The sequence below is a fragment of the Rattus rattus genome, chromosome 7 (genome assembly GCF_011064425.1).
Source record: "Rattus rattus isolate New Zealand chromosome 7, Rrattus_CSIRO_v1, whole genome shotgun sequence".
In the NCBI taxonomy this organism is placed as follows: domain Eukaryota; kingdom Metazoa; phylum Chordata; class Mammalia; order Rodentia; family Muridae; genus Rattus; species Rattus rattus.
This window is the reverse complement of record NC_046160.1, coordinates 14,494,995-14,512,000: the sequence shown is the minus strand read 5'-3', so window position 1 is coordinate 14,512,000 and position 17,006 is coordinate 14,494,995. Positions and strand designations below refer to the sequence as shown.

The following is a 17,006-nucleotide window of genomic DNA, read 5'->3' as shown; positions in this document are numbered from 1 at the left end:
AAAGATGACAAGCCAGTGTAAGAATGGTCTCAGAGACAGGATTTGGGATCTCTAGAGAGCTGTGCGCTACAGAGAAGCAGCTCCTCAGGATATCCAGCTAATCCAAGTTCTCCAAAACAACTCTTGCTTATCTATTTCCCAGGTTCTCTACCAAAAGGATTTGGATAGAAGCTACAAAGATTCTGGTCAGTGGAATGATGAAACGCCTGTCAGTTTTAAAATCAGTACATAATTCCTTGTAAGCTTGATTAATAAAGCCTAATTCTCTAGAATCTGAAGCATGTAAGATAAAATAATAAAACCATTGAGCCCTCATCAAATGAGGGCCAAGTCTCATCTCATACATGGCCTGCCCACATTCCTCTATAATAACTTTTTCCTGTAATATCGTTTCTTAGCCATAGACACAGTATTTTATTTATTATAGTAACAACCAACAAGTAGATATATGAAATCAACTTATGAAGGACAGAGTTTCTACTATAAACCTGTAGAAAATTCTAAAATTCTAAACATAGGCTATAAATGTTGTCACTTAACAGTTACAACACTTTGTGCGGCTTGCTCTGCCTGCTTTCCTACACAGCTCAGCACCACCTACCCAGGGGTGGCACCATGCACAGTCAGCTGGGCCTGTCCACATCAACCATTAACCAAGAAAGCCTTGCCTATGGGCCGATCTGAGCAGGTACTGTCACAGGTACTGCTTCTCAGATGACGCTGGTTTGTGTTAGGTTGAGAACTCTAAGCAGGATATAATTTAACAAGGAAGAACGAAAGAAACCCAACTGGGATGAAACATGGCAAGGATTAAAGGGTTTCTCCAGAAAAGGCAGAATGTAATGAAAAAGATCCAGTTGTACCAGAAATGAAGCTTAGAAATACTTAGGTATATTCTAGGTATTTTAAGTACAAGATAGTTACTGAAAGAAGGAAAACATTAATTGTAAAAACTTGAAACATGAGAAACCCAGCTATCTCCAAGGTAAATGTAGACATGATAAACATCAAGAGTGCTCACGGGCATGCACAGGTACAATCTAGAAATATTTTCAAAAAGTTCTAAGTAAAATTTATCTGTAAAAAATTTTGTAGACGGTTTAGAGAGAAATCTCTGTATATTTTTCTATCATCTTGATTGATGTGTATGTATACATATATATGTAATAAATATGTATATGTGTGTACATAGACCCACTTTAAATATTAAATAATTTCTTCTAAATGTAAATATTAGTTTTTAAAAATAAGATTTAAATTTAACTTTGAATTGTAAATTTAAAGTTTTTTATTTTGTAGAATATTGATAGTTTTTTGATAACTTATATTCCAACTCTTTCTATAATATTAAAGCATATTTATAGAGTTTTTAAACTAACACAGAATGATTAAAATAAACATACCCATAACTACCTGAATGTCAATGATCACAATATTTATTTTCTTCTTCTAAAGTCTAATACACAAAATAAAATGTTATCAATCAGCGTTATTCAGTCAAAACACAAGAGACCACAAAGCAAAAGCAAAACAAAAAACTAGACCACAATGTAACTATGACACAAATTTAACACTAAGTATTTCAGTCTTTAGAGTCTACAAATTCCTAACTCAATTCCAAAACACCAGTGAAGAATTCAACACAATTTTCCTTGAAAACTTGGGTGTTGAAAATGACTTTGGAACGGTCAGATGCAAGTCCAGTGCCTTTGGACAAACAGAACACCTCTGCAGGAGTCTGGTATTCTGACCCTGGTCTCCACACAGCCTAAACAGAGTTCTCTCACTAAACAGTAAGGCTCGGCGCCACACTGGTACATGGAGCTGAAAGACAGCAGGAGGAAACAGCTGGGTAAGACCTGACTCCAGGACAATGAGTCGATTTTCTTATGATTTCTATTCCTTATATTCTGCTCCTGTCCTTTACAAGATTGGTGAAATACGACTGAACTTATATAGTATTAGTTTGCCTAATATTTTAATTTTTATTGCATCAAAGATGACAAAAACAGTCATTTGCCTAAAGATTTCTTCATCTTCCAAAACGATGATCGCATTCTCCAGCTAAAGTGTATTTTAGTCAGGAACAGAGTTGCCTTTCTAATCTCCCCCCTTTTGTTTTAATACTACTATTTTTATATTATTATGTAATCTCTGCCCTCACCCCCAACCCCCGCTTTTTAAAAATAGACTCCTACTCTGTAGTCCTGGCTGGCCTAGAATTCACTATGTAGCCTAGGCTGAGCTCAAACTTGAAAAGATCTGCCTGCCTCTGCCTGCCTCTCCCTGCCTGTGCTGGAATTAAAGACAGGTGTGTACCACTACACCTGGCTAATTCCCACTTTTTAAAGTGTACGTACTTATGGGCTATTTGGCTATTTCAATGTATGCATACACTGTATGGTAACATCATTACACATACTAAGATAAGTACAAAGGAAATTGCTAAAGCCTAAAGGGGACGAGAATGGCCCCTGCTCTTAACTGCTACATTCCAACTGCTACATGGTCCTGTGTGTATTATTAGCAGATGCTCCACAGATATCTGCATCAATTGAACAGACCTGGAAGAAGCAATTAAACAGAGTAAGGTGGCACACTAAGAGCTAAATGACAAAACAAGTACTTCAAGTAGATAAGGCTTATGTGTAAGGGAAGGATCACAGTACTCCAGTTTAAAAATAGCACTCTAATATGTAGGAAATGTTAACAGACTTATTATGGAGAGATTTGAAATATACACCAGGCAAAACAATGAAAACGAATCATTTGAAGCAATCACTCTTTAATTAGTATTTAGCTGCTTAGGAGGCAGGAGAGCATATACCATGTCTACCAGAAGAGAAGCTGAAGGTGAAAACTTAGGAAGGCCCTTCTTCATCCACTGGGCGTGAATTGCTAAGGACAGGAGTACTAGAAATAAAATGATTGCAAATGTTCTAAGAACTACAAAGCATTCACATGCCAATGCACGACTGAAAGAGAACAAGAAAGCCAAAGATTGAATGACCTGAACCAAGGTTAAGGGGCTGGGTAAGAGAGTGAAAGAAAGCTTTGGAAAAGTGATTTTCAAATAGATGATCAAACTTCAAGTAACAGGTCATCCCCCACATTTGCAAAAGCTGGGCAAGTCAGGTTTTAACTGAAAAGTATCAGCAAAGCTACAATGGTGTAGAGCTATTCTAAGAAAGGAATGCATTACAGTAGCAACTCTTAAACTAATGTGAGGGGTGGGAGGGACATAATGTGGAGTTCAGCAAGCTTCATAGAGAGGAATGGAAACAAAATCACAGGGGACTGAGAAACAGTAACCTAAAAGAGAAAGGAAGGGAGAAATAAGAGAACACTAGAAAAATACCTGAAGGTAGCAGATGTGGTCTGTTGGGAGAAATTTAGACAAGCAAAGAGATCAGGAGGCACTGACAATAGACAGTAGGGCTGAGAAGGGGTTTCCATTGTTGCTACGGGTTGGCTGGTTTTTAAATGGGGAAATTTACAATAGCATAACCTAAGAGGCCAGGAAGAAAAGTACAAACTGTTTTTGAACTTTAAAGTTCTACAGTGCCACATTTTCTTCTGTGAAAGGGGTTTTACTATGCTCCCCTGGAGTCAGGAGAGCCTCAGGCCTCAGCATCCCCTGCATAGACTACATGACACACACAAGTCTGGCCCAATGGCCCATTCTCTGTGAGGCTTCAGCAACCTGGGCGTTTCCTTGTCCTGGGTGCTTTATTTTAGTCTCACTTATTTGGCTGGCCTGCACATTTCTTTTTTCTTTTTTTTTTCTTTTTTCTTTCTTTCGGAGCTGGGGACCGAACCCAGGGCCTTGCGCTTGCTAAGCAAGCGCTCTACCACTGAGCTAAATCCCCAACCTCTGGCCTGCACATTTCTAATGAAAAAAGCAGGCTCAGACCTAAGAGTTTCATTCCAACTCTAGGACAACTGACAAATTTCTAGTATTTATCTAAAGGCTCAGAGTACAAAAAAGATTAAATACTGCAATATATTAGTAAGCAATATACAAACAAAATTAGAAAAGTACACATAAAGTAATGTCACCTAGATGTTTGTTTTCTAGAGAGTGTGGGAGCTATTTGGGTTTTGGCTTTTCCTCCTGAGTTGATCTTACTAAAACGTGTAGTATGGCTTTACACAAGTGAACCTTCCTACAGCAACAAAAGAGACATAAACTTCTTCCCTAGCCTTAAATACTTTTATTTAAAATCAGACCACAGAGAAATAAAATATGCAGCTAATTATTTAGAAAGAATAAGAAGCATGGAAAATTTGAGGGTGTGGACTTAAAAAAAGAGAGAGAGAGAAAAGAGAAAACTTTTACAGGACTCTGTAGATCATAAAGATGTTTTTGGACAAGATGCCAAAGGCATTTCCTGGTGGTCAGAATTCAATATGTAAGAGGGGCTTGTGGGGAACAATCCTTATTCACACTGCCACAAACAAAACCACCCACTTGTAGCCATTTACTGCAGGAGCAGCCAGCGGCAATTAGGAAGGCAGTGGCATTCCTGAAATGGACCCTGTCAAAATGATCTCGCAGGCAGGGCCCCATGCTCTGCAGGACAAGAATGCAGACAGGCCTTGCTTCAAATGGCTCTTTCTGGTGGAAGTCACAAGGTAGAGGCAAAAAGAACAGATAAAGTATTTGTCTAATAACAGTGTATATGCTGTATATTTAGTAGTCCCAGAAAACATAAATATTACAGATGTCTGAGACACATGACCTGCTTTTTAAGAATAAAATTTGGGGTTGGGGATTTAGCTCAGTGGTAGAGCGCTTGCCTAGGGAAGCGCAAGGCCCTGGGTTGGGTCCCCAGCTCAAAAAAAAAACCAAAAAAAAAAAAAAAAAAAAAAAGAATAAAAATTTGATGGGATCCAGAATAAACATAAGCATACATGTTCGTGTTGACACATATTCAATACTACTGTAACCGAATATAAGATTCATCCAATTAAGAATAACTTATTAGGGGGTTGGGGATTTAGCTCAGCGGTAGAGCGCTTGCCTAGCAAGCACAAGGCCCTGGGTTCGGTCCCCAGCTCCGAAAAAAAGAATAACTTATTAGGGCTGGGTGGTGGTGGCTCACACCTGTGCACTTGGGGAGGCAGAGGCAGATGGATTTCTGAGTTCAAGGTCGGCTTGGTCTACAAAGTGGGCTCTAGGATGGCTGGGGCTACATAGAGAAATGCTGTCTCAAAAACAAAACAAAAGAAGATGAGGAGGAACGGGAGGAGGAAAGGAGAAGAGAGGAAGAAGAGGAGGAAGAAGAGGAGGAGGAGGAGGAAGAGGAAGAGAAGGAAGAGGAGGAGGAAAGGAGAAAAGAGGAGGAGGAAGAGGAGGAGGAAGAAAAGGAGGAAGAAAGAAGAAAAGAGGAGGATTTATTGATTAACTATTATATGCCAGTCACTCTGCCAGACCTTAAAAAATAAAACCCTCTGTCACTCAAAATCTAGTGAACTAGATCAACTGTGCAGCGTATGAGACAGACAGTATGATAGGAGTTCCGTCACGAATCTCTGTTAACCTACTTTATAGACTAACCCGTAGGTTTTTCTTGTTTGGTAGAACCCCAGAGCATGTTCAATAGTCACGTAATAGCCATTCTTTACAGGTCTTCCATATACTTTGATTGTCATAGAATTGTATACACTTATCAAGAGTCAACTGGACTGGGCCTGGTGGTGCAAGCCTTTAATCCCTGCATTCCAGAGACAGAGGCAAGCAGACGTCTTGAGTTCAAGGCCAACCTGGTCAACAGAACAAGGTCCAGAATAGCAAGAGCTACCGTGAAACCCTGTCTCAAAAAACAAAACCACCACAAAAAAAGTCAACTGGTTTTCTTGTCAAAAATGTTCATGTGTTATGATTTAATTGAGTTTCACGGGATGACTTAGGAAGGGGAGGGAAGGCAAGGCAGGAAGAAGGCAGGGGTGGATGGATGGATAGGGGGATTCTGGGCAGGCAGGAAAGGAAGAGCCACTAAGAATAGCGCTATCACAACAGATGTGGGAGAAACAACTGTGTTAATACCAGGGCACAAAAACCCCGGGATGTTTTCACTCAGTGTGCTTTACTGAAGGAAAACCAAAACTAAAGATCATAAACAGTATAATTTGTGGCTTACTTGAGAATGACAACACAGAACTGTAAATGGTTTTTTTAAACATTTTATTTATTATTTTTATGTATGGTGTTTTGCCTGCATATATGTCTGTGCCACGTGCATGCAGTGTCCTTGGAGGGCAGACGATTTCCTGGGACTAGAGTTACAGATGGTTGTAAGCCACCATGTAAGTGCTGGGAATCGAGCCCTGGTCCTCTAGAAGAGTAGCCAGTGCTCTTAACCACTGAGTCACCTTTCTAGCCCCTTTAGCTGGTACTCATTAAAATAAGTGAAGGACAAACCTGGTCTTACATTGACAAATAACTATACAAATATATTGTACCTTGAAATTTTAAAGATAATGTGTTGAGCATCTTTTCTAGCAACAGAATCATTCACTGGTCTGGACTGCATTAACTGCTTCTGGTGTATATATATTCTCAGAGTACACGCTCCTGTTTGTGTGTAGAAGTCAAACACACAACAGTTACTTTTCCAGAGAAAGTAACTGAATCTTGATGATGATCAGAATTTAGTAAACAAAACATTTCTATACACTGACCAAGAAGTATGAAAGAAAATGGAAATTATCAAAATATGTCCTACTTCCTGCGCCCAGAACTGCCATTAACCTTTTTCTGTGATATAACATTAACCCTTTCTCATTTTTTTACCTGTTTATTAAGGAATGGTTAATACCTTCTACATCAAGTTTTGTAAGATTTAAAATAAATTGTAAGTTTAAAATACTGGCAATGTATCTGACACATGGCTCTCAATACACAGACCTTCACTGCTTAGAGGGTGATGAAGACAGAGAGCAAGGCAGTGTGCTGACCTGAGAGGACGATGCCTTCCTTGACTAACCCTATTCTCTCAGGTTCATTAACTGCGCCGACCCAGATCTCCAGGCTCCTCCTTGCTCCCTTAGCCTTAAAGGAATCCACATTCCTTAGGAGCAGGTTTGGGTTGCGCCTATAATTTAAGCTCCTTTGCTCACTACACAACCTTCTCATTTAGGAAGCGTAAGCAAAACAAATAAAAAGAATGAGAACAATTCACACAGTGTGGTACTTTTCCATCAAGAGAAACTGGTATTACCTTGTGGAATCTGACGTCAGGTCTGCTTCTCCAAAGCAGATACAGTGTACTGGGTCCAATTTCTATCACGTACAGATGCGTGCTAATGGAGCCTGTGTGATCAGTGGTGAGACATTCCCTCGGGCCCTTCCTTGGAAAGGATCTCTCCAGTGTATTTACGCCAAGAACACATCTGCCACACCCAAAATACCTACTCCATCAAACTTACAACACTTACTTCCCAAGCGTCACCTTCCTCCGCTCCTACCTAGGCCCTTGCTTTCCTTCCCACTCCATCTCCCGAAAAAAGTGATCCTTTTCACACGGCCTTCAGCTTACTATGCAATCAAATGTCCTTCTAAGCACGCCAATATTTTCTACTGCCCATCATGTTGTTCAGATAACGTTATGTAATCAAAGTTAAACCTTAACTTTTGGCATAAGAGCAAATACACAGTTGACGTATTCATCATTCTGCCCTCACACAGCACACATAGAACTGGCAAAGAAAAACCTAATAAACAAGACACTATGCGAAATTCCACGACACATACAAACTACACTGAACTACATGTAGTCATGTGATCTAATTAATGTATCTAATTAAACTACTAGCCTTGGAACAAAATTCGTAGGCTCCAAATTTGAAATTTTTTTTTAAAAACTAAAGTCTGACTTCAGTATTCCCTACACAAAACGTAAAAGTGGTAGTTTCATCTCCACCACTGCCTATGTAGGCAGGCATGAGGGCGTGTGCTGGAACCCCAGTATGCAGGAGGAGCAGAAGTTAAAGGCCATTCTGCACGACACAGAGTTTAAGCTCAGCCTGAGCCACGTGGGATAGGATGGGCTCTAGAGAACACACTTAAATACTTCTGAGGAACACAAATTGTCTAAGACTTATTTTGAGACCCTGACAATATTAATTTATTCTGTATATCATTAACTCTCCAAGTTGAAGGAAAAAACTTTTCAAGTGATGAGAATTTATATTTTGATAGCCACTCAAAACATGTATAATCATAAATGTTATGATTTATCCAGCTCATTGAAACCAGAAGCAACTACACAGAGAAATCAATGAAATAGGAGGCTTTGGTCAGCAAACAGGCCCTGGATTAGGGACTAAAACTCAGTTCAAACTAAGTCTATACTTACATAGACTGAGACTACTTATATTCTAAATTTCCTTAAGGGACAAAATATTCTTAGTCTAAAGAATGGGACAGAAAATAAACAGAAACACAGGGTTGGGAAAGACACTCAAGAACTCTACAATTACAAACGCTTAAATAAAACATTCAAATAGTATCCTAATATCGTCTAAGAGTTAGAGAGCTGTGTAGTTTTACTCCTGTCTGCCAGGGCCCAGGCTTCTCTTTCCCCTTTCCATCCTCTTCCTCAGCTGCCCTGCCTTCCTCTATGCCCAGTGCATACAAGCTTGGCGCCCTCTACTACTGCCGTCTCTAGCATCATTAGCATCAACGCCCCAGTTACAGTTCTCAATCCATACAGGGCAAAGACAGGATAGCAGCTACTATGACAACCGAATCATTTAGACTGCTGGCTTCTAAAGCACGCTAAATAGACAATATAAACTCATGCAGTCTGTGGAGAGACATCTCAACTAAGTGGAGCTAACCGACTAGACCACCTGTATGCACTGCAATACCACAGGCTTCATTGTTATCATGAGCAAATGCACAGATGCCTGCTCCAGTGTGGAAGTTAGAAGACAGCAGTTGGTTCTCCCTTTACACCACGTGGTTGGCAGGCTTGGAAGCATACTTCCCAGGTAAGCAATCTCACTGGCCCATACTTCCTATGTCTTAAACCTTTTAACTATCCGGCTTGATGTGTGTACCCACACCAACAGTTTATAAATAAAAGAGAAGCCTACAAAAACTGAAAGTCTTAAGTGAGAGGGGCTGTCTGGCTCTAAGGCCCGCGTCTCACACTGCCAAGTTATGATGGTTAAAGCCTGTGTCATCATTTGGAAAGGCACCCCAGGTAAGAATCTCTACGGATCCCAAGGGTAAGGTTGGTTTGTTTTCTTTTTAATGGACCAAAACTGAAACTTGGACACCATTGGCAGATTTCATAACTCAAACGGCATAGCTGCATCAAGTAGCAAAGGGAAAGCCATCCGGATTATTTACTCTGAGAGCACAAAGTGAAGAGTTTCTTGCTTTCAATCTGCCTAAAGGACAACTGCTTTGGCGGAAAACCGTTGGTCTTCCCTGCCACCAGAACTCCAAGGTCTGTGAACAGAGCGGTGCGGCTGGCGCAGACTGGGCTACACAGCAGGGCCGTGCAGCAAGAAAAACCAAACACAGACAAGGAAGTTTAGGACTGAGCGGGCATATCTTTTGATAGAAGGGAGTGCTCGGAGTATGACTTTCCCCCCGAGACATATATTGTGGGCATTCTTATTAGATTTTGAAACTAAAACCAGAGAATTCAGCAACTTTTCCTACTGAAAATAGCTAAAAGTTCTGGACAAAATATTTCAATTTTCTTTAAAGCGACATAATATTGACAAGATAGCAAAAAATTATCTGATCCAAATTAAAGAGGCTGGGAGGAGCCAGTGAGGTCAGGACACAGGAGCTTTCGTATACAGACCCAGCAGAACAGGCCGACAGAAACCGAAAGGCAAAGCCCAAACCAGCCCATCCAGACTGGACACTGACGGGCGACATACTGCACGTTTAGATTAGACACTAAGGGGTTTATGACCATCAGGAAAGACAGTGAGTGTATTTGTTCTCAAGTACATTTACAACCCAGGTCTCAGCAGACAGAAGTCCAAATGCCTCAAGCAATGACTTTTGTTTAAACTAGTGCTGGACTAATAATGCCTCCAATTACCAGTAATCTATTAAAAAAAAAAAAAAGCAAATACAGAACCTTTGAAAACTCAGAATACTCCTATACTTTTCCAAGGACAGTGAGCAGTACACCAAGATAAGGCAAAAACACAAAGGAACAAGTCACTGTGAGCAAGGAGCAACCGGACAGTCCACTCAAACCCAGAACCCGGACAGTCCACTCAAACCCAGCACCCGGACAGCCCACTCAAACCCAGCACCCGGACAGCCCACTCAAACCCAGCACCCGGACAGCCCACTCAAACCCAGCACCCCGACAGCCCACTCAAACCCAGCACCCGGACACCCAAAACCCAGCACCCGGACAGCCCACTTAAACCCAGCACCCGGACAGTCCACTCAAACCCAGCACCCAGACAGTCCACTCAAACCCAGCACCCGGACAGCCCACTCAAACCCAGCACCCGGACAGTCCACTTAAACCCAGCACCCAGACAGTCCACTCAAACCGAGCAACTTTGGAGACACCAAATTAAAAGTCACACACACACACACACACACACACACACACACACACACACACACACACACACGCGTTTAAAAGGTCATTCTGGAAATACATGCAAAGAACGAGACACCATCAAAGAACAAAACAAGAACCAGCCTGCAAAAGGAACCAAAATGAGTGTCAAATGACCCAACCTAAAAGTCACTGCATAACTACAACGCACTGAAATGAACTGAAGAGGGGATGACGGACTGAGAGAAAAGTCAGAATACATTACCCAGAATAAAATGTGAAAATATAAAGATGAAAAGCGTAGAGAAGAGGAGACGGAAGATACATACGTGCACACTCAGAAACCCAAGAGGGCAAGAAAATGCAGCCAAGGGTCTATCTAAAGAAACTATAGTCAGATATTCTGCAAGATGAGATTTTGAGTATAACAAAATGCAAAGCAAACAGAAACCCATGCTCCCAAAAATTAATGAAAGACAAAATATCAAAGACAGTGGGAAAATGTAAATGTGTTCCACAAACCAGAAAGCAACAAAAAACACATTAAAGTCTCTAAAATGTTTTAGATTAAAAAAAAATTACAAAAACCAATAAGTATCAGTATGACTGATTACTTCAGAAGGCTTCCTAACAGAGACGCTGAGGCTGAGTTCAGCTGAGTGGTAGACGGGGTGCTTAGCATGTGCCAAGCCCTGGGTTGAATCTAAAGGAAGAGGACAAAAGAGGAGGAGGAGAGGCGGCAGAGGAGGTAAGAATCTGAAAAGACTTTAGAAAGAGAAAAGCCTGTCAAAATATCTGGAGACAGAAGTGACAGGGCTTTTCAAAACCTACTTCATTCCTGGTCACTTAACCTCTCTTGTTACTTACAAAGTTTGGAGTTACTTCCAAAGTTCATTCCACCTCAAAGATTACCCTGTCATTGTATGTCTATGTCAGTGGGAGGTGATTCAAATGATAATAGGCTGCTGCCTAAAATAAATGCTAGCTATCATCAGAAAGAACAATGGAAATTAACAGAAATTATATCTCAGTCTATAAAAAGCACCCATATACTAAATGCCAACACATGTTGAAAACTGCCAAACTTTATACACTGTGTGTGTGTGTGTGTGTGTGTGTGAGAGAGAGAGAGAGAGAGAGAGAGAATAGAAACAAACTAAGCATTTATCTTCAATCTTTGTACATATTTGAACCACACACAAAAAAAAAAAATACTAACAAATGCTCAAAAAATGCTAATGCTAGGGCCATAATTTCTATGACTCTGATTCAATTGGTCTGGATGAGGCCCAGGGAACAGATTATTCTAAGATTGTCATTAAGGTGAAGAAACACTGAAGTGAAATGACAAAAGCATATGTTTTAAAAGAGTAAAAACCCCTGTAATCTTTCCAAAAATATAACTGAAGATTATGAAAATTTAAATTATAAAGTTTAAAAACCTATTCACAAAATGATATAAGGAGGGTTCATTTGTTCCAAGCTTAAAAGTAATTTAAAAGAAAAAGATAAATCCATCTTATAAAATGGTTACAAATATCCACAATCTGTTATCCAAGGTGTAATGCAAAGGTGAGATTGGATTCATAAAGTTTAGCTGCCGCCATCCATTCCTGTTAAACGACTTTAATGCCAGCACCAGGCCCTGAATGTCCGACTGCATGGGCTCGAGAAGGCGCCATCGAGGTCTGGTCTGAGGTGAGTTTAAGATTGAAGATTGGCATTTTCTTGGAGGCAATAAACAGGAGAAAAAGTGACCTCGTGTGTTTGCTACCATTCACTTGATTTATAGACCAGGCACCTACTGGAGACTTAAAAATGATCTCACTTAATTCTCACAAGGTAACTTAAGGCTCTGACAGGTCATATTTTTGGCATATATGTTTTATAGGCATGAAATATAACAGTGAGCTTAGAGTATAGATTTATTAACAGGTCTGTCATTGTTGCATTTTGTGATACGTAAAATAACTGCTGTAATTAACAAAACGCAATCGTTTTTAAGTTCTTACATCTTCCATTTATGTGCTCAATGCATCTCAGCTATCCTTCGAAGGTATGCAGGACCGAAGTGTTGAATTGTTTTCAGTCCCCTTATCCTCACACCTCACATCCTACCCATGCGCGCGTGGCACACTGACTAGTGAGCTGTCTTCCTGTGTTCAGAACCTACTATGTTTTAATGATACATAAACAAACTGTACATGCAAAAAAACCCACCACTACCTCTCCACTCAGGCCTCAATTAATTTATAGACTCCTAAACACCCTTCCTGCTTCTTCTTTCCCACCTCCTGGGGCATATTCTCAACTCCTGCTAAGGGTTCGTTTTAAAGATGCTCCTTTTTTCAATACATTCCAATGGTTGCCCAACCTGCAGAAGTGAAGCCCAGCGGTGGTTGTTTTCTTGGTACTGGGGGTTGGACATAGAGCCCTGCATACTCTGCGCAAACCCTCTACCTCGGAGCTCTGGTCTCAGTCTTCTTTTCACTTTGCATTTGAAGCTAGACCTACTAAGAGTCCACGCTACCCTTGAATTCCTTCTATAACCCAGACCAGCCTTCAACTTGTGATGTCTCTCACCTTATGTCTGCCAAGTAGCAGAGATTACAGGCCTGTGCCACCAGATGCAGCCAAAATTCAAAGTCTTTACAGGAAGCAGGATCAGTATCTTCCTCGGCATCATTTCTTCCACTCCTCCTCCACTCTGGCCACACTTGCCCCATTGTTGTCCCTGTGATATTCTAAGCACCCTCCCTTCTCTTGGCTGTTTTAACTCTCAGGTACGGCCTTGGAAGGATTCTGCTCGCTAACTCTCAGTCTATGATGACTTCTTCCTATCCCTTTACTTTAGCAGAGCATGTAAGACTTTGCAATGTAGCAGGTATTCACTGTTTATCTGACCCTATCATTTAAATTGCACGAGATAAGATCTTATATCTTCTCCATGCCTAAAACAGGACCTGGCATGATGTATAGACTTGAAAAATATTTGCTAAATGAGATACAAATCATTGGTGCCAAGATCTAGATTCATAAACACTCCAGCCCAGAGCCTCTATACCACATGCCCTCTACTAGTTGATCTAACAATTCTACCACTCCCACGTAGACAGAACCACAGCCTCCTCCTTCCGCCTGTATATCGTCAAAATCTACGGTCACTCTATTACCTGTTTGCTTTTCTGAAGGTAACTTTCAAATGACTAAGCCTAGGGTTGTGATTACTTCCCGACTTTCCACATTTACTGCTGAATCTTCTCAGGCTGTTCTAAGAAAGTCAATCTCCCCCATACTGATTAGGATTCAAGCTTCTTTGGGGTCTTGGGCACCATGTCTCATACGTGAAAAAAAAAAAAAAAAAAACCTTTCAAATAGTATTCTTTCAATTCCTTTTTCAAACACAAAACTCAGTAATACCTTGATAATCTCTGTTCTCTTGTGAATCACCAATTCTCATGGCTGGTGGGGGGGATGATCCATTAACTAACATGGGAGAGGAGGAAAAAGGAAATTAAAAAAAAAAAATGTTTTGATTGATATGACTCCTTTCTCCTTCCCAGCATCTGCAGGAGGGAGGAAGTGACACAGGCTGCCCAGACAGATGAGAACTTGGGCTGCCTTTCACAACTCACCCCTGACAACTTGAAGGAGCAGGACTGACAGGTTCCTGTAGAGACAAATGAGACTGAACCTTAAAGGCACTTCTGTTGACTTTGGTGTTAATGGCTTGGGAAGAGTTTTAAAAATTAAAAGGACACAGGTATGTGTCACTGCAACTCATTTAACTCTTTTACTTTATACTGTTTGTCTTCCCCCCCCCCTAGGAAAAGCCCAATGGTACAGAAAGGGAAAATCAAATTTAATGTTGACCTAAAAGTACATGCTTTTTAAAAATTGTAATTCTGCGAATGGTACAAAGACCATGTATTATTGCAAACCCTGCGATAATAATATTTATTTTATTTATAAAAAAAATTCTATGATTTTTTTAAAAAACTTTCTAGAACATAAATCAAAAGATGCTATTTAAAAAAAAAATAAGTAGTGTTCTTAACATAAGGAACAACAGGAATCTTACCTGAAGTTAATCTGGATGTGTGTGGAAAAATTAAAGACTAATTAACTTTAAAATTGAAGCCTCAGAGAATGAGCAAACATAGGCTAGTCTGTAAATCCCCATACCTACACACAGGAAGGCAAACATTGTCTTATTGCCCGTTTTTACCAGATTAGTGTCATTTGTTCTACATTCCCTAAACTACAAAATATGCTAAAATTTAAGCAGAAACAAACAAAAATCATTTCCAGCAACCATGCATGAGAGTTGGCCCTTGACCTGAACCCCTCCATAAGTTCATCTGCAGAATGCATTGCCAGGGAAGGTAAATGTCAAAGCACCAGACTTTTTGTGTACTCTCAGTCACTTGGTTGGGTACGAGATCAGCCATCACTAGAAGACTTACAAATATCAAACAGACTTATACCTAACAGTAGGTATTAAAAAGTCAGCAAAGAACACAAACCACATAACTGCAGAAACAGAAGAAACCATACAGGCCACTACCTTACTTCATTCGATTGCCCATACCCACCTCCCAAGAAGTGACTATACTCTTGTATTCTTACTTTCCCTCGAAGAGCCCAACTATAGGCTATTTCACACAGCTTTATCCACTGACTGTTCGCCTTCAGAAGCTCCATGAAGGGGGCAGCAGCTTTTCCAGTTTTGTTCGCTGGAGTCTGGATACACAAGGCAGACATTTAACCAGGCCTGAGCCATGTGCTGAATAAGTAAAGGATGAAACTGAAGCCCAGAGAGGTCACAGAATATCCTCAAGGTCACAGAGCTGGACACAAGCATAGCCTTTATCAGAGACCTATTTACTATAACCTTGCCTGTTTGCTCCTTCTGTGGCCACATGAGCCTCACCAAAGCAGGATGCATCTGCAATTGAGTCTCTTCAGCATGTTTCTTTCTCTTTAAGTTTTTTGTGCCAAAAAAAAAAAAAGATGGACCAAAAAAAGGAACACACTTCAAGTGCTTCACAAACTAAAACTGTACTTAAATTTCATAAGCATACAGGCTTAGCTCATAAAACAGTGAGGCACAACAATTCACAGCTCTCTGAGTTCCTCTGGAAATTAGTGTGTGTGTGTGTGTGTGTGTGTGTGTGTGTGTGTTGGAAGTTTTATAAACAGTCAGAGAAAACCTACTTACCAACTCAGAATGGCCAGTGAAGTGTCAACCTTTCATCCTTCTCAGGCCCACAACAGCTCCTCTCAGATAGTCATACTTTCTTTACCTTGCAGGTTATGAAAGGGGGCGATGTAGCACTGAAGCCCCTTCAGTTCCCTTTAAAGTACATGTCAGGCTTGCAAAGCACTGGCCATAAAAACCAACTCTTGGGAAGTTTTAGATTCTGTAAAAAGGTGTCCCACCTCTGCCCATTTTCTGGCTCCCTTCAGTCAGATCCTGCATTGAAACCTATGATTCCAAACCAAATGCGGGATGGGGTGGAAGGGCAGAAAGGGAAACACTTTCAGACATAAAGCTGATACTGCCTGTAACACCCTAGCCCTACGTCAGTTTCTCGCGGAAAGCCAAGGCCTCGCTGATACAACTTGTGTTGCTGTCTCTGGTCACCTTTCTTGCAGAGTGAGTGAGTAGTAGTCAACTGCCAAAACCTTTTGCGGGGAATGTCTCTAGACCTAGGGTGCGTCATGTGGAGCCAGAATGATTTGCTCGGAGTCTCTCAAAACTACTGTCAATCCAATCAGTAAACCGAAAGGGACAGGCAACCCAAGATGTGGCATGGCAAACAGTGGAAACAAGCAAGCACGGGAGTTGAGAGTGGGAAACAGCCGACAAAAAGGCGCCGGGAGGGTAAATGGATCAGAAGGAGTGGGAAAACAGGCTCAAGGAAGTGGGATCAGAAAAGTCAAAGGTGACTGGAGGAAGGGGGATGAGATTCTGGAAGTGATGGGAGCCAGGCAAGGGGGAGGGGACGCAAGCGGGCTGGGGGAGGGGGTGAAGGGTCCGGGGCGGGGCAGAAGAGAGAGAAGAGGCGGGATGAAGACCGCCAGGCCGGGAGGGTCTTTACCTGCAACTCCGCCCGCTCCACCTCCCACTGGGCTCTCTCCACCTCGAAGCGGGCCCATTCGTGCTGCAGGAAGTGCAAGATCCCCGGGAGGCTGTACTGAGCTCGGGCCGCCCCCGCCGCAGCCGCTCCGTCTCCGGCCGCTGCAGCCTCCGCCAGAGGCCCGAGCCCCTTAGCACCGCCAGCTCCCGGATGGTTGTTGCTGAAGAAGACGCCGGGCCCCGCCTGCTCGTCCATGGCGGCCGCACGAACCCCGGGGAGCTCTGCCTAGGCGCCCAGCAGCGGCGGCAAACTGCGGCGGCCAGCTCTGCCTCCTCCCTCCGCCACTCCCCGCCCACACCCCAGTCAGCAG

General features: G+C 41.7%; 1 protein-coding gene across 1 annotated transcript in view; it reads right to left on the bottom strand.

Annotated features, from left to right (window-relative positions):
- Positions 1 to 17,006, bottom strand: part of Strn (striatin) — an 80,719-nt gene extending 63,713 nt beyond the window's left edge. The window contains exon 1 of the mRNA XM_032908894.1: positions 16,658 to 17,006. Within this exon, the coding sequence (XP_032764785.1) occupies positions 16,658 to 16,891 (234 nt within the window). The 5' untranslated portion in view covers positions 16,892 to 17,006. The remainder of the gene's footprint in view (positions 1 to 16,657) is intronic.